General features: G+C 42.6%; 1 protein-coding gene across 1 annotated transcript; it reads right to left on the bottom strand.

Annotated features, from left to right (window-relative positions):
• Window positions 1–438: 438 nt before the first annotated feature.
• Window positions 439–12,023, bottom strand: LOC114601321 (DGAT1/2-independent enzyme synthesizing storage lipids-like). The gene is made up of 6 exons (XM_028738532.2): window positions 11,760–12,023; window positions 8,189–8,353; window positions 3,855–4,045; window positions 2,961–3,021; window positions 2,440–2,579; window positions 439–1,225 (listed from the first exon to the last, which is right to left on the bottom strand). The coding sequence occupies exons 1-6, from the start codon at window positions 12,013–12,015 to the stop codon at window positions 1,121–1,123; spliced, it is 918 nt and encodes a 305-aa protein (XP_028594365.2). The 5' UTR covers window positions 12,016–12,023; the 3' UTR covers window positions 439–1,120.
• Between the last annotated feature and the right edge of the window lie 6,229 nt (window positions 12,024–18,252).

Genomic DNA, 18,252 nt, shown 5'->3' with positions numbered 1-18,252 from the left:
TCTCTCTCACTCAGTCTCTCTCACACACACAAAAGTGGAGATGGACCAGGACAATATTTTATTTCCTACTTTTAAGTAAATAACTGTTGATTATTTTTTTTTATGGCTGTGGCTGCAGGAGGCAGAGTGGACTTAAGAAGGGCTGTGTAGAGGAGTGAGCACATGTGCTTTAAAATCACAGGCAGCAGGGCCTTCCCAGCAATTGCCTCTAGCCCCTTGCAGTGGCTGGACTGTGGAGGGGAGGGTGTGGGCAGGAGGAGTGATCAGGAGGAAGGGAGGAGGCAGCCCATTTGTGAAGGATGGAAGCTGCAGGCAAGCAAGCAAGCAAGCAGGCGAGCACCTTCTCAGGCTCCTTCTGGTGATGTGTCACAAGCTCAAAATGGTCATCGGGATATGCTCTTCAAACTGGTTTCTAAAGGTTTATTGATATATTGCGCAACCCTGCCTACCCCACATACAAACTGTTCAGCCATGTCTGCCCCCTGCTCTTTCTCTAGCACCCCACTCCATCTCAGATTCTGATCCCAATTTCAGTAATCCTCAGGTTTAAGATGTAAGTCTGGGACAGTTTTCTTTAGCTGTTTAACTGCACGTGGATTGCTGAGACTCAGATTCAAAGCTGAGTTGGCTGGTTTTTGTTAGATCAGTCACTTTTTTCACCAAGCCTGGCTATATTTTTATGTTCTCTACTTTTCTTGCTATTTGTTTATGAAGACTTGCTTTATAGGGCTCAAATCTTGGAGCACCCTTTTATAAACATAAAAGAAGTGCCACTGTTTTAATACAGGTGATTTATAGACATTACTCCTTCACATGTAATATTATTTCATGTTTCAGTTAAACACTCGCCTTCCCGTTATACTCTTTGATTCTGCCTCTACTAATGCAAGTTCCCACAAAAAGGGGATTCTGAGAGTATTGCAGGATAGGGCAGGAAAGCACTTGTACCTCTTCCAAACCTAGGACCTTCTGCACACACAGCAGGTGCTGAGCTACTGAGCTAGGGACCCTTCCAAATAATTCATATACAATCCAGCACAATTCTATGCATGTTAACTTAGCTTTAATTACATAATTATTAATTTTTCCTATTATAAACATATAGCTTATTTTATATAGACTAGTTGGCTTTGTCATGCTTATCAAATCGTTCTAAAAGAGCTCTTAATATATTTCCTGGCCTCTTTTGGTGTCTATCCCGAAGATTTTCAAGTGCAGTCTTTGCCTGTTGAAAGAAAAACAAAGGACTACATTATGTTGTTGCAAAATAGATATTCACAGTTATTAATATCAGTGGGGGAAATGCTAAAGGCATCAGAATCTGTGGCATCCAGAATCTCCTTCTTTCCAGCAAAAATGTAAATGTAAGCAACTGAATTTATTTTGAGGGACGATGCTGCAAATGTAAATCCAGTCATTTGTATTCAGAGATGTGTTGCGTGAGAGGCCTTGTGTATCAACACTCAAGAGCGGCTTTTTAGGCATGGAGGGTTGAGCAAGAGGAGCCAGGACCAGCAAACTCTACAGTACAACCGCTCATCTCTCTGTGAAACCAGCCCATTGTATTCATGTTTACCCTGGTTTTCTCATTTAGGACGGCCCCAAAATTGTTGAGCTTAGAAAGCCCTAACCAACAGCAATCTTTAAGAATGAGTTATTGTCACATTATAATGTAATAGCAGTTTATCATAGAGATGGCACCTGTGTTTAAAATTGTCTTCTGTGAAACAGCATCCCATTTAGGAGATTGATAATGCACAAGCAATAACTAACGAAAAATGTGTTGGAGATTCAGGGCTGGTAGCTCATTGGATTGGAATCATGGCTGTTGAAGAGAGCTGTATTCAACAGTGCAGTTCGGCTCATGCAACACACATCCACGTGTACAATGAATTGTCTTCCTCTTCAGCCCTCTCACCACCCTCAAAAATTGGCACTGGGGTGACTTAGAGGGACCCTCTGGGACCCAGTTCTGGGGCCCATAGTGGGGGAGAAAAAGTTCCATTGTGTGAGCAGATCTCTCTTTGTGCTGCACTAGATAAAATGCATAGTTTCTCCCATTCAATTAGTCTGAACAAGCTAAGAAGAGAGAAAACTGAGCGAGGAAAATAATACACAAAAGTGTATATAATGAACCCTATCTCTGGTCGTATAGAATGAGGAAGTGAATACAGTGGAACCTCGGGTTGCGAACGTGATCTGTGCGGGAGGCACGTTTGCAACCCGCAGCACCGCGTCTGTGCACGCATGGGTCGCGATTCGGCATTTCTGTAACCCATTCCGGTACTTACGGGTTCGGCATAGTACACAACCCAAAAACACGTAACCTGAAGCATTGTAACCTGAGGTACCACTGTACACAGAATACAATTTAGAACTGAAAGAGAGAGAAACCAACAGAGAAAAAATATTCTGCTTCCAAGTGTAGGGTTCACTTACTTTTTCAGCCAGCTCTGTGGCAGTTATATTTGGATCATATGGGATGGGTTCTCCAACATATGTCCTCAGTTTCACTGGAAGTCCTCCATAAGTGGGAAGGAGTACACATCGAGTTTTCTCATACAGCCATTTTGTCAGCCCTGTAAAGGAAAGTGAACGCATATCAAATCGGACCTTAGTTAGCATTCTGTTAAGCAATTGCAATCAATCCATCCCAAGGAGGAAGAGTTAAATAATATGTGTGCTTGGGAAAAGATATGCAACATATTCAATCAGCTCTTCTCATCTCTTGGCAATTGGGATCATAAATTGTACAATAGACTGCAAAATAGAAAACTAAACAAAGGCATATTTCTCAATACTGAGGCAGGCAGCACAGATAAGTGTCCATGGAAGAAATTCTGCTAGTAAGTAGGAAACAGATAATTGGTCTTTTAAAAAAACATAGTCTATTATTAAAACGTATATTGCCTGAAACTGGATCTCTTGCTCAACCAAGAAACATAAGATATTTAACTCACTTGTCTTTCCCAAGCTCCTGTACGCTTCACAACTGTTTTGTGTAAATATTGGGATGATGGGCTAGAAGAATGAAAGATGAAACAAAAATGAAAGAAAGGCGAGAACTGGATAATTACTTCGTCCTGACCACGCCACCTTTATTTTTGTTAAGGACAAAGAAGAATGCTTCACATCTGGGATTATTGTGAGAAGCAAGTCATAAATTATGCAATTGGCTTCAAAATATCTATTCAAATATCTCAGATGAAGAAGCTTCACAAGTTGTTGCCCAGATTTTCAGGAATTGAAGAGAGAGAAAGGGGGTAAAGGCCATTGTCAGGGATGATTGGTGAGTGCTAGAAGAGATAAGAGTCCGGGAATCCAGCCATATTTACGAGATTTATTGGTTTCTTTCTGCTATTTACACGGAGCTCTGAGAGTCAGCCTGCATCATGGAGAGTCAGTTGCAGAGACTGGAGAAGCTTTCGCTTTCTTCCAGCATAACCACTTCCTGAACCCACCCCCTTTCCTTCCTCTGTTACGAGAGTGGCTGGGCCCCGGAAGCTGCTCCCCCCTCTCTGATTCATTGCTGCCTAACAGCCCTTCGTCACCCTCCTCGTCCGAGGAAGTACAGCTTCTAAGTAACGGAGGCTTATCTCTGTAAGTCCCCATTCTCTCCCCCTTCTCTGCCTCCAATTCCCTGACAGCCATTTTTCTTATTAAACGTTATTGATTTCAGTAGCTTTTTTAAAAAGCAGGAGTGGGGAATCCATGGCTCTCCAGATATCATTTGACTCCAAAACAGGATATTTGCCATCCTTAGCTATGGAGGATGCTAGATCAAGGCTGTCAACACAGTACGTCATATCCAGGATAATTGTGAGGGCAATGCAAATTGCCCAAAGATCACTCACCACTTTTGCCTCCAAAGCTATCCGAGCAAAACCTGTGCGGTTACCCCATATTAAGCAGTAGTCATTACTAAAGTTTGCTTCTCTAGCTCCACCAGGTGCAATGCCCAGTAAATGGCCTTTCTTCAGAATTTCCACACATTCTGCATTTGTGAAATCTCTCAATAAGACAACATCATAAAACGTCTTCAGCCCTAAAAAAGTAAGCCCCAAATAGAAAAATGCATTTTACATAACTCTTAATGAGGAAATAGTGTGGATACTATACAAGTGTCATTATTCCAAAGATATTGCTCTATTACGGATCAGCTAGGATTTAATGGAAGGGGGACTTTATGCTAGTTTCCCTTTTGTTCACGTGTTCTGGCAATAGCCTTTTTTTTGGAAAGCACACAGAGTGAGATTGCGTGCTGAGGTGAGCACATTTTGGGCAAGTGATCCTCAAGTCAAGTCTCTAGTACAATAGTTCAGTGTTTCCCAACCTTTTTTGGGCAAAGGCACACTTCTTTCATGAAAAAAATCTCGAGGCACACCACCATTAGAAAATGTTAAAAAATTTAACTCTGTGCCTATATTGACTATATAAAAAGTACAGTGGTGCCTCGCAAGACGAAATTAATTCGTTCCGCAAGTCTCTTCGTCTTGCGAGTTTTTCGTCTTGCGATGCACGGTTTCCCATAGGAATGCATTGAAAATCAATTAATGCGTTCCTAGGGAAACCGCCTTCAGACCAGGTCCGGGGACAGTCTGTCCCCCGACCTCTTCTGAAGGCTGGGGGGGGGGGGGACAAGGGCTTTTCTTCCCACTGCCAGCCTTCAGAAGGCTGTTCTGAAGGCTGGCGGTGGGAAGAAAAGCCCTTCTTCCCACCTCCCGCCCCGCAAGCTCCGGGGACAGGAGGGCTTTGCTGCCGACCGCCAGCATTTTAAAAGCCCCTGCTGTCCCGGGGCGATTTTAAAATGCTGGCGGGCGGGAGCGAAGTCTCCGCTGCCCCGAGGAGATTTTAAAATGCTGGGGGTCGGCAGCGAACGCTTTGCTCCCGCCCGCCAGCATTTTAAGATCGCCCAGGGCAGCGGAGAAGTCTCCGCTGTCCCGGGAAGGCAGGCGGGGGGAGCAAAGACTTTTGCCCCCGCCTGCCTTCAGAAGAGGTCCAGGACCTCGTTCCGATGCCCGGCGGCGGGGTGCGAGGTTCCCGCCGCACCGCCCGGCATCGGGGCATCGTTCCGATGCCCGGCGGCGGGGGGAGAGGTTCCCGCCCCACCGCCCGGCATCGGGGCATTGTTCCGATGCCCGGCGGCGGGGTGCGAGGTTCCCGCCCCACCGCCCCGCTTCGGAGCAGCGCTCCAAAGCGGGGCGGCTGGGGCAGGTGTTCCCGCCCCCCCGCCCCACTTCGGAGCACCGGGAGAAGCGATCTCCCCGCAGCCCCTTGCTTCAAAAGAGGTCCGGGGGCAGCGGGGAAGAAGCGCTGCGCTTCCCGCTGCCCCCGGACCTCTTTTGAAGCAAGGGGCGGTGGGGAGAAGCGATCTCGGGCGCTGCGGCGCGCAGGCGCACTGCTCGCTCCTCTTTCCGCACAGGCGCCTTCTCTCGCTCTTTCTCCTCCTTTTCTTTCTCTCTCGATGGTTCGCCTACAAAGGAGCGAGGGAGGCGCCCGCCATGTTTGGATTTGCATCCAGCAGGAGATGCCGCCGCCGCCCCGCCTCTCCCGCCTCCCTCCCACGGCACACCAGGCAAGGTCTCATATTCAAGTTTGCATCATGATAAAAATACAGCCCATAGTGCCTTGCTGGATAATACAAGTCTTCAATCCCTATAGGCTGCATGGGGTTTGGATACAGTGGACATTCACACATAGACAGATAGATAGATAGATAGATAGATAGATAGAGAGAGAGAGAGCGAGCTAGCTGCTGGTGGAAACCTGCCTCCACCAGCAGAAGCCCATCTTTTCACCCAGACAGGGGGTTAGATGCTCCATTAATTTACCCAGTGGAATGCCCCGCAACAGAGCTCTCTGTGCTACTGGGCCTGTTTGGGCTCTTACCTCACTTCTTTTGCTTTATTTTTAAAATTGACCTATGTTTCCTGGGGTGGCTGCTGTTTGATGATGGGGAGGCAGTGGAGGACCATGAACACTGTGTAGCAAGGATGCCACATGTGTTTGCTTGCTGTGTCACATGGGCGCATAAAAGCTGTGCGTGGGAGAGCTTGATTGACCATTGTTTAATGGGTTGGGGTTGCTATGAAAGCCGTGGACATGTATGTGGGCTTCTGCTCTTTTCCTTAGCTGTAGCTCCCACCCCATCCCAAGTGGTGTATGAATACAGTGAACTTTTTCACAGGTGGTTTACTAGTGAACAGGCTCCCAAACAGGATTCCATTCTTTGCATTGTTCTTCCCAGTAAGACATATCCATCTTTATTAGTGATTGATTGAGGGGATCATCAAGTTGGGGACCCAGGTTTTTTTACACCTTGTTCTATTCTGGCATTAAAGGCAGCAGCAATTATTATATGAGAACATGTAGACGTAGTGGAGAAACCAATGACACATTATCCAGATTCCCCCCATTTTTTCATCCCTGAGGAAGAATGTAAACAATTGTACAAGAAAGCATGAAATTTCTTTATGGTAGCCTTGAGATTACTGGAGTAAAAAATGGCATTCTTGTAGACGTTTTGAGGTCAGTTAATGTTCACCTGCAATCACAGTTTAGGCCAATATCACTATTAAACTGTGATTACAAACTCTTTGCCAATATATTGGCAAGCAGGCTTAAAGAAGCCATCAGAGAAATCATTCATCCACACCAGACGGTTTCTCCCAGGAAGACAAATTTCGGGAAATACCAGAAACATTGTCGATATTTTGGAATATCTAGAAACTAAAAGTGATAAAAAGGCAGCCTTGTGATTACTTGATGCGGAGAAGGACTTTGACAACGTTTCCTGGTATTTTATGAAAAAACAGATAGAAATAAAGGGACTAGAATTTAGAAATGGAATTGAAGCAATATGCCACCAACAAAGAGCTAGGCTTCTAATAACATAATAACATAATATAAATCTGGGCAAGAAAATATAGACAATATAAGCCATATAATGAGAATGATTCGTAGTTATACATTTTAATTTGTTATTTAATTGTAATATATTGTATTTTTCGTTTCTTTCTTTTTTCCTTTTTTTACCGTTTTCTTTACTTGTATTGCTTTTGCTTTGTATGATTGTTATCTATGTATACATGTATATGTGGGATATTAATAAAGATTTCTGTTCTCATCCTGAAGCAAAGTTCTTAACCCGAGGTACTATTTCCGGGTTAGCGGAGTCTGTAAACTGAAGCGTATGTAACCCGAGGTACCACTGTATAACCTGATAAGATTTATTCAAAAACCTCACAAAATTATAGATTGCATTTCCTCATAACATCAAACAACTCCTTAGAGTACTGACGAAGATAATATGGAATAATAATGTATAATTGTGGCGGGTAGTGATACCAGCCCCAATGAATAATTTTGTCCTGGGAATGTGCTGCTATATACTTGCAATTGAAATTATTCAACCCCCATTGTAAATTCATTTGGATGATGTAGACCAGGCATAGGCAAACGCGGCCCTCCAGAAGTTTTGAGACTACAATTCCCATCATCCCTGACCACTGGTCCTGTTAGCTAGGGATGATGGGAGTTGTAGCCCTTAAACATCTGGAGGGCCGAGCTTGCCTATGCCTGATGTAGACCTTTGGAGTATGAAGTTTAGAGGCCAATATAATATTGACAGAGCCATGCTCAGCATTGCATTGGGTCATTTGGCTTGACATTCACATCGGATTGTGCTCGTCAAGTCACGTGCCCACGATTCTAGGAACAAGGAGGACATATTCCTTCCAGTCCTTTACTCTGAGGCAATGTTGCCTATAAACATGGCAAGAAAAGTGGAGTGATCTGTTTTCTCCTGCCTAACTGTATTTTGATTTGGCTAGTTTAATTTGATTTAAAGATCCTTTAGACCGTTATACTTAATAAATATGACATTTTTTCATAATACTGTGCCCTGAGTCTTCCTTATGGTGTGTTTTCTGTTAAAAAATGCCCTGAAGAAAGAAATGAATTGGAAATAACTATTCATCCTTCGTTCAATCTGTTTAATTTCAGGGGCTTGGTGAGAAATAACCTTCTCCTCCACTAACTTCCTTTTTCATTTGCTGCTGCTATTTTATTTATCTGTGGTTTTTTCCTTCTTGCCTAATACACTGTTTTATATACTAGAGCATTGTTTTATGTCAGATTTAACAAATGTTTAATGTAAAAATACATAATTTAAATATAAATAAATTACCTGGGATTCCATACAGGGCACGATCAATTACTGAATGGCACAGTCTCCCTGTCTCTGTAAAAACTTTTGTCACAAATAAGGGATAGCTGACAAGAATACTTGAGTGATGATAAATAACAATCCCTGGTCCTGTAGGGAGATGTTCCATGCCATAAATTTCATAACCTGAAAATAAAATGAAACAAATAATATTACTTTGTTGAAAGGTAAATAGAATATCAAAAAAATTTACTGGAGAAAATCAATGTGGTTCAAAAAACTGAAATTTAGGTAAAAAGCTCTACTATATCCTTCAGCTTTCTAGATACTAGGCTGTCATCCACATGTAACAGGACTTTCTCTATGGTCCTCCCAGAATTAATGGCGGGAAGGGGAATTTCTCCTCTCATGGAATGTTCCTTCCATGCTTTCTTCCAGGCACAGTCCTTGACTGAGCTATTTTCTGTTTTAATCTACTTTTAGCTTTATGCATTATTATGGTAAATGTTTTGGAGATTTTTAAATTTTATTTTAAAGGCAGTATTACCCTTCTGCACAGGATTGCTTAGGGAAAGAGCTATCCAAGGCCTGGAGTACATTTATCCCCTCTCCCTAAGAGCTCCAACTTCAGGCATCTTCAGACCATTTTCTGAATCACTTACCACGCTGCTTCCATGACAGATGCACCCTAATCATGTCACAAGTAATTACAGGGTCTCATCATCATCAACCTTTTATTCGACCGTCAGTCAGAAAAAAGTACATTTGTCAATACACAGTTAAAACATCCAGGAAGATTTTAGAACTTAGCCAACACTAAAATGGGCTAAACAGATAGCCCCATATCAATACAGTCAATTATAGTCTTACGACGCTTAAAAGCTAAAAAAAGAAATTTGGCCACCAAGGAAGGTATAGCTCTAGTGACATTATTCAGCAAGTGTAAAGCCTGGTTTTATCCTGGTAGGAAGCTAAATTGACATAGGAGTGGGTCTATAAAATTTTGTCTAAGCTCTGCATAAGAAGGGCAAGTCAAGAGAATGTGTTCGGTGGACTCAACCACACCCATGGCACAATGACAGGTTCTCTGGGCGTATGGTACTCCCCTGTACCTTCCCCACAATATCGCAGAGTCAAGGACATTTAATCTAGCCGCTGTAAGAAGTCTGCGGTATTCTACATAGTGGATTTCTGCAAGGTAGGGGGCTGGTATGGTCCGATAAATCTGGTCCCCTAGGAACATCCCTGGTTTTACCTGGGCTATGTCCTCTTGTCTGGCAATGTCACTCAGTCTCCGGGAGATCACAGCTCTAGCTTGATTGTACGTCATAGACTCAAAGTAAAGGTGAGACAATCCACAGCATTGAACCTCGTTAATGACCTCCTTTTCCCACGATGATTGGAAATCGTCCCTCAATATCAAGGGGGCAATACCCACTGGTTTAAAACAGAGCTTGAGCCATAGCCAGAGCTTCGTCTTCAAGGCCACATACCGTACAGCTTGCCAGCCGACCTCTAATCTCATAACCGCACCCGCTACCGAGGGGGGAATCCTAAGGATGGCTCTAAGGAATCGCGTTTGAATAGAATCCAGTTTCAAAAAAATCCCTACGGGAGCCTAAAGAGATGCCCACCAAAAGAAGGGGGAGGACTTTCATTTGAAAGAGTCTCAAAGCTATCTTCACTGATTGAGCCTGATTCTTAGCATATAGAGATCTAATCTGGATGGCTGCTTTAGATGCATTAGTTGTTATATAGTCTCTATGGGTCAGAAAAGACCTATTTGACCGTATTACTTGTCCCAGATATTTAAAGCAGTTAACCTGCTCTAGGGGGATCCCGTTCATCGACCATCGATGGAGTCTCGGTTGGGCAGAGAAGACCATGATCTTGGTCTTAGCATAGTTGGGTTGGAGCTCATGCTGATCACAGTATTCATGTAGAGCTTGCAACATTCTCCTCAGTCCAATAGGGGATCTGGCAAGAAGTGCGGCGTCATCTGCATACAGAAGAACATTCAGAGATCGGCCTGCTAATTTGGGGGGGTGGAATGCATCATTGGCCATGTGAGTCACCAGTGAGTTAATGTAAAAGCTAAACAATGCTGGGGCCAATAGACAACCCTGTCTTACCCCTCTAGTGGTGGTAACAGGGTTGGAGACTAGGCCTTTATTGTCTAGCCTGATTCTCAGAAAGGTGTTTGTATGGAGGCTAATAATCAGATGAAGGAGACGACGATCAATCTTTGTAGCAGCCAGTTTTGTCCATAGCTGCTTTCTAGAGATTCGATCAAATGCCTGCTTAAGGTCAATAAAAGCCACATGAAGAACCTTTGGGGCTTTGCCGGCATACTTTCCCGCCAGGTGATTCAAGGTTAATATTTGGTCTGTGGTAGATCTTCCAGGGCGAAAACCCGCCTGTTCATCGGCAATGATATTGTCGTCCTCCATCCATTTCGATAGTTTGCTTAGCAGGTACCCCGAGTAAATCTTCCCAATGACATTTAGCAAGCTGATTGGTCTAAAGTTGCTCGGCTCTGTACGTGGGCCTTTCTTATGTATTAATACAATCAACGCAGAGCTCCAGCTTGAGGGAAATTTTGCTGTTTTGTTTATATGCATGTAAAGTGCTGCTAAAAGTGGGATCCACCAATCTTTATTTGCTTTGATAGCATCAATGGATATAAGGTCATCACCGGGGGCCTTGCCTGCTTTAAATCGATCTATGAGAGTTTCAACTTCAGGGCATGTAACTGGGTCCCAATCGGGCAGTGCTTCCGGCTCAACCGTATCTCCGCAGGCATCATGGGCTGCATACAGATCGGGTCTCATGCTTATGGCCCAGACTTGGTTTTAGTAGTGTATTTTGGATTTGTACATCAACTCCTAAAGAAATAAAAGTCCTCTAGGAAGCATTCAGAATATAGGAAGAGTCCTGCTGATCAGGCCAAAGGCCTCTATAGTCCACCATCCTGTTTCCCGCAGTGTCCCTCTAAAGAGTAGCCATCACCACATCCTGTGCTGGCAAATTCCAACGTTTATGTTTCAGAGCTACGTTGTGGTTTATCATGCTCAGGAAAATCGCACCTACAAAGTCCCACTATACAATGTTATATTAATCACATTGGCTGTGTACCCACTACACGCTTAAAGCCAATCCCTCTCCCTTTCCACAATCCATGAAACTATTTTCAAAGGGCTTTGCTAATTGTGTCTCTGTGAGATGTAAACAACATTCTCCAGGTTTCTTTTGGAGAGGAGGCATGCTTTCAATGTGATTAAATGTATGGTGTTTATGCAGCCACCAACTGACCCTTCTGTAATATGTCTTGATTTCATACCTCATAAAAAGTTTTTTTCCCTTTATCATTGCTTATTACATATATAAATACCCATGCCTGTGTTTTGATCCTTATGGAGCCAACCGGAAATTGTAGCTGTTGTGACCCTGAGGTGGCTTTAGAGGTCCAGTCCTGATGCACTGTGGCAACTATTGTTCCAGTGCTTCATACCTGAAATTCTGATGCTCAGTCCTATGAAATTATACTGGCTCATAAATTGGAATTATTGGTATGAAAGGAACATGTACTCACCATGCCATATCTTTCCAACTAGCTCTACAAATCGAGCCAAAGCATGCCTTGGCTTGTCCCAAAATTTGCTATAAAAATCATTTCCTTGGAGGTTATTCATCTTCTTGTAAGCATTGAACAAAAATGAGATAACACAGCCAACAAAATAAAAATATAGCCAATGTGAATAAATCAAAATCGGAAGCAGGAATAACCACAGAGGGTGAACCACAAAGCTCAGGTATTCTTCCAAATAAGTAAAACTAATCCAGCTCATGGTTTCCTGATCTGAAGCACGAAACGTATGCCAATGAAACAAATGAATCAAGTGAGTTTTTCCTCAGTTTTGATGCTTTCTCCCCACTGTTTACCTGGAAAACAGAAAATGCAGTACATCAGTTTGAACTGTCACCCCAGAGCATTCATAGTTACATGAAATCACATGCTATTTAATATTTTCTTACTTTTTCCCACAGTAACTAGCCAAGTAGACATATTGTTTTTCCAACATTCATCGTGGGGATGTACAAAATTTATTTGTTTGGAAAGCAGGCTGGTTTCATTTCACAGCAGAAGTGTTAAGGTCTTCTAGACTGAGAGCTCTGGCACTTGCAGGACTTTGTTAGCCACTGGACTTTGCACTTGCTGTGTAGAGTTTGCCTCAGCAAGTACAGTGGTACTTCGGGTTACAGACACTTCAGGTTACAGACACTTCAGGTTACAGACTCCGCTAACCCAGAAATAGTACCTCGGGTTAAGAACTTTGCTTCAGGATGAGAACAGAAATCGCACCACGGCGGCGCAGCGGCAGCAGGAGGCCCCATTAGCTAAAGTGCTGCTTCAGGTTAAGAACAGTTTCAGGTTAAGAACGGACCTCCAGAACAAATTAAGTTCTTAACCTGAGGTACCACTGTACTTTATAAGCCAAAACGCTCTCTTGTTTTCAGAGAGTGAAGACTTCTTGTAACAACTGCAAAGAATGTGTATATATAGTGTGTGTCTTTTTGCCCCCGAAGTAAAAGCTCTCTCTGCTACACAGTTGTTTCCTATACTGAGCCTAACCGCTTGACTGAACTTCTGCAGCACAAACACAACACCCAACAAGGAGGGTGGGGAGAATGGGGAGCTGAAGTTTGGAAGCATTTTGGGATACACTGCAAAGTGCCTCTTTCTGGGGATGTGATGTGGGATTGCCAGGTGAGGGCCAATGCTATTGGATTCTACAGCATGATAGATCATTCTATCATTTTTGAGATTGCATCCCAGTACAGCTTTCACCACTCTTTTTTTTACTATGAGGGCCACTCCATTTCTTTTGCGGGTTTCTTGCCCACAGTAGTAGATATGATGGTCATTTGAACTGAATTCGCCCATTCCCGTCCATTTTAGTTCACTGATGCCCAGGATGTCAATATTTATTCTTGCCATCTCATTTTTTACCACATCCAACTTACCCAGTTTCATGGTTCTTACATTCCAGGTTCCTGTGCAATATTTTTCTTTACAGCATTGGACTTTCCTTTCGCTTCCAGGCATATCTGCAACTGAGCGACCTTTTGGCTTTGGCCCAGCCGCTTCATCAGCTCTGAATCTACTTGTACTTGTCCTCCGCTCTTCCTCAGTAGCATGTTGAATGCCTTCCGACCTGAGGGGCTCATCTTCCAGCGTCATAACTTTTATATGCCTGTTGTCTTTGTCCATGAACTTTTCTTGGCAGGGATACTGGAGTGGCTTGCCGGTTCCTCCTCCAGGTGGATCACGTTTGGTCAGAACTCTTCACTATGACCAGTTCATCTTGGGTGCCCTGCTCGGCATAGTTCATAGCTTCTCTGAGTTATTCAAGCCCCTTCGCCACGGCATTATCCATGAAGGGGATAATGTTTCTAGTGTTGCTATAAATGTGCCTCCCGGGCAAAAAGCCAACTTGGTCATTGTGTATAATCATCTGGAAGATTTTTTTTATCTTTCAGCTAAAATATTTGCATATAATTTATAATCGTTATTTAGGAGTGCGACAGGCCTATAGTTGTTAATAAGTAGATTGTCCGCTCCCTGCTTTGGAATTAATGCAATAAGGCTGTCTTTCCATGAGTCCGGCATGGTTCCATCTTTTAAGATGTTGTTCATGATACTTCTTAATGGGTCAGTCAGTATGTCCTCAATTTTTTATAATATATTGCCAGTAGGTCATCAGGCCCTGGTGACTTTCCTATCTTTGCTTCCTTAATTGCTCTTTGAATTTCGTACAATGTAATAGGGGCATTCAACAGTTCTTTTTGAGTTTCTTGCAAACATATCAAATCCAATTTCTGTTTGCTGAGTATAGATTCCACCTTATTTCTTTTCTTTTTATCATTTAAATCATTAACATTCCAGGTAACAATCCTTAATTAGATTATTTACTACACAGTGATTTAACTTCTTAACAAAAAAATAAAAAATAAAAAAATCAGAAATGTCACTTGTCATTAATGCTTAAGATTCGTTCTCCTCTGATTGTTTTTTAAGATCGTCCGCCCCTCCTCCCAGCTGCCTTTTACCTCCTAACTCCTCTTTATATGTTCTCCAAAATTTGTCAGCATCCTCCCAAGTAACAAATCTCCTCCTTTTCCCTTTGTAAAAAAAGGAAATTCCCTCAGGGAATTCCCATCTGTGCACAATTGATTTTTTATTTAGTGCTTCCACCAATGGTTTATATTTTTCCCTTTTTCTTAAAAGCCTTGATGGAACAATTTTATGAATGATTATGTCTGTTTCCTGAATTTTAAGTTTTGTCTTACTGCTAATTTGTAGTATTTTATCTCTAATATCCATATTCACAAAAGTTACCAGACAGTCCCCAGGCCAATTATTAGCTCTTGCAATTCTTGATCTGATTCTAAAGGCTCTCTCAATTTTGTTTCTCATTTCCTGCTCTTCTATTCCCATCCATTTGGCTAATTCTGATGATATTTTTTGCTCTATCACTTTATTTGGTTCTTCTGGGATAGATCTAAATCTCAATGTTTTTTCTCTTCTGTGCATTTCAATCATAGGGATTGCATCTAGGACTGCGTCATGGGTTTCTTTCATATCTGCCACCTCTTTCTTAATTTTTTCTGTTTCCCCTTTTTTTCTCTGTTCTCCTTCTGTACTTTCCTTAGCCCTTCCTCCAGACTTATCGTTTTCCCTTTTAATTCTTGTACAGTCTTTCTTATTTCCAAATTTTTAACCACCAGATCATTGATTTTAACCATCATTTCTAACACCATTTTTGCATTTTCCTCTATTTTTCGCCCCATCTTATCCAACTTTTGATCTGTTGATCTTATACTGTCATTCATCTCTTTCTTCATCTCTGAAATGTCTTTTCTCAGTCCCAAGAGAAGATCTCTCATTTCCGAATTCATTTCTATGTCTTGATATGAGTTTCTCCTGTTAGAATTTGCAGTTAACACCACTGCCGCTGGATTCATAAATTTCTTATTCACGTTTGACATAACCAATAGTTTTATAATCTGTTAGTAACTGTTAAACAGGTTAGTACCTGTTAAAGTCGCTTCAGGTTGAGCGTTTTCAGGTTGCGTTCCACGGTGACCTGGAAGTAACGGAACGGGTTACTTCCAGGTTTCGCTGCTCGCACATGTGCAGACACTCAAAATGACGTCACACGCATGCGCAGAAGCGGCGAATCACAGCCGGCGGAGACGCGGGTTGCGTTCTGCTCAGGATGCGAACGGGGCTCCGGAATGGATCCCATTCGCATCCAGAGGTACCACTGTAGCTGAGTTGCATATTTCTGATTCTACTCTATTTTCACTACATCTTACAACTAAATAGTATGATAAAATTGCTGGAATATAATGGCGCCCGGCACGCTTCTCTGTGTGCCGATGGACGCCTGTGCCAACAGGAAATCTTGAGCTCTCTTCGCAGCTCTTAGCAGAGTCCCGCAGCAGCAGAAAAGGTGCCTTGTGTGTGTATAATAAATCAGACTGTACGCAGGCTTCTTGCTAATCTCTAACAGTCTTTAATGAAAAGAAAAACATCATAAATCAGTCCAATCGAGAGAGCAGACATCCTCACAGCTCTCAGTCAAAAACGAAAGTAAATCACACACAAAGAAAGATTCCCGTATGTGAACAAAACCACGCCTCAGAAGGGGGGCCGCTAGGGGTGCATTGGAAGATGGCCGACAATACCATCTCTCCGACTCACACGAGGTAATTAAGAGGCTAAGATGGGAGTAATTAACCTCCTGAGTTTTCCCTGGGGAGAGGAAAATACTGCCTCGTCTGCGGTGCCTATAAATCACCCCCGAGTTCGTAAGAAGGAGGGGGTGAGGGCACTAGACGCACAGCACTCATGTGAGGTCACTCTCCTAGACACTACTTCTGATCGCGCGACCTGGTTGCAGGAGCTCAAAATAAACAATTAGTGAGCAGCAAATGCACATGTTTCGAGTGAAGAAAGGGGGTATTGACTGCTAACCGAAGTGACCCCTGTGAAGCTGAGCGACGGGCTGGATTCAACAGGAAAATAAATCAAGAAGATGCATCAAAGATGTTGGTATGTCGGAACGGGGCGGAAAGGGGGGGGACTTTTCTCTTTTTTCTCTATGTGATTACCTAACAATCCCCCCCCCCAAGAAGAACCATTGCAACAATTGACAACAAGTGAAATAATTATGAACTGTGTGGAAATGAATTATTAACCAAAAGGATTTGTATTGTGGAAGATCTGGAAAGGAATGAGGGCCTTTGGAATGACACAGCTATAAAAAGAGATTCTCCATGACAGGCAGGCTTGTTGCAGGATTGAAGATCAAGAGGGGGAGGAAGCCATGGCTCTGTTATCATACTTGACTCTGTGTTTGACTTGGCAGAACCCCCTGAACAAGATCGAAGTGAGAGCGACAAGTTTGCGAAAGCTAATGAGCAGACGCTAAGACTGTTTTCTTTGGAAGTGCTGAAATACGTCTGCTGTCTGAATATGATTTTTGGATTAATGTGAAAATCCACACAGGACTATAATACGTTTGTTTCAACTCGCTTGTGGAGACTTTCAGAGGTTATAAAGAAAGGAAAAATATACGATAATAACAAGAAGAGTTGATTTGTAAAGGAAAACAACAAAGAGAGGAATGGACAGAACTGTAAACATCATATGGACAGAACTGTGAACATCAAAGCAGCAGTAATAAGAGATCACTGGATCCCTTTCTGAGCTCAGAACATGGGTACCCCCAACAAAATTTTAAAAATTTGGCTTTGTAATTTGGAACTAATGTGATTTGATTGGTTTGTCAATAAAAATTATTTTTTTTAAAAAAGCCACGCCTCAGAATATGAGACATCACACAGAACTGTTTAACCCTGTAAGTTTTGATTCTCCTCACAAAAATTGGCAAAGGGGGGAGGCTGTGTCATGTGACAAAGTTATTTGAGAGCAGAAGCCGTAAAGGAAGAAGATAAGGAGTCCAGAAATGTTGTGAAATGCTGAAAAGCTGCAGAATCATTTAGCATGCTGAATCACTATGTCGTATCTTGAGGATGACTCATTCTCTGTATAAATATTGTATCTGCTTGCAGGCAGACTCAGTGTCTGTCTGTGTGTGTGTGTGTGTGTGTGTGTGTGTGTGTGTGTGTCTCAGTGTGTATGGTGGATCCTGTGCTCTGCCAAGCCTGTGCTCAATGGAAACTCTGTGTATGCTCTGAAGCTAGTTTAATCTTCTATTCATTATGCTGTTATTTGCAAATAAGTTTATTATAACTCAGTAAAGCTTTTATTCTTTTACTGAAGAAGACTCTGCATTATTAATTTATGCTGCGTGACAGGCTGGGCTTGATATAATAGCTGTTTTGATTCCAAAATGGCTTTTGTGCCTATAATTGCCATATGATATGAAGGAATTAAATTTCTGCTTCTCAGTGTTATAAAATTCAAAAACCATAAGAGCTCAAGCTCCTCTCTTGGCGCAGCTCTGAAAAACCAAATTTCACCTTACAGGAACTGAGAATTAACACAACTAATAGCACATTTGCTAAGGTAAGAAGAGACTGGTTGGTTGAGATTCCTGCATTGCAGGGCATTGACTAGATTATTCTTGGAGCCCCTTCCAACTCTACATTTCTATGAATCTATGGGCTTTTTTTTTTTACTTACATTCCTGGTAAGTCTAAATTGCCTTGGCTTCAGTCACCACTCTGTCGAAGCACCTTTTTCATAAGCTAATTCCCAGCCGTAACGAGGCACGTCCGTTTCTATCGTGCCTTAAATAGACTATATTGGGTGGTGCCATTTGTATGAAGAGATGAAGCATTGTGAAAACGAGGGAATGCTTAGGGTGCCGGCTGCTTGGAAGTTGTGGACATTTGTAATAAAACATGAAATAGGGAGTCACACCTACAATAGCATTCCTATGGCACAATGACATTTTGGGTCACAGAGTAAAGGAAGGAATTGTGACAAGTGTGTTCTCTCCTTTTCATGGCAGTCTGTCCCTTCCAGTCAGTTATAATATGTATGTTGTGTA

Source organism: Podarcis muralis, chromosome 8 (assembly GCF_964188315.1).
Source record: "Podarcis muralis chromosome 8, rPodMur119.hap1.1, whole genome shotgun sequence".
NCBI lineage: Eukaryota > Metazoa > Chordata > Lepidosauria > Squamata > Lacertidae > Podarcis > Podarcis muralis.
This window is presented reverse-complemented; position numbering and strand designations above follow the sequence as displayed.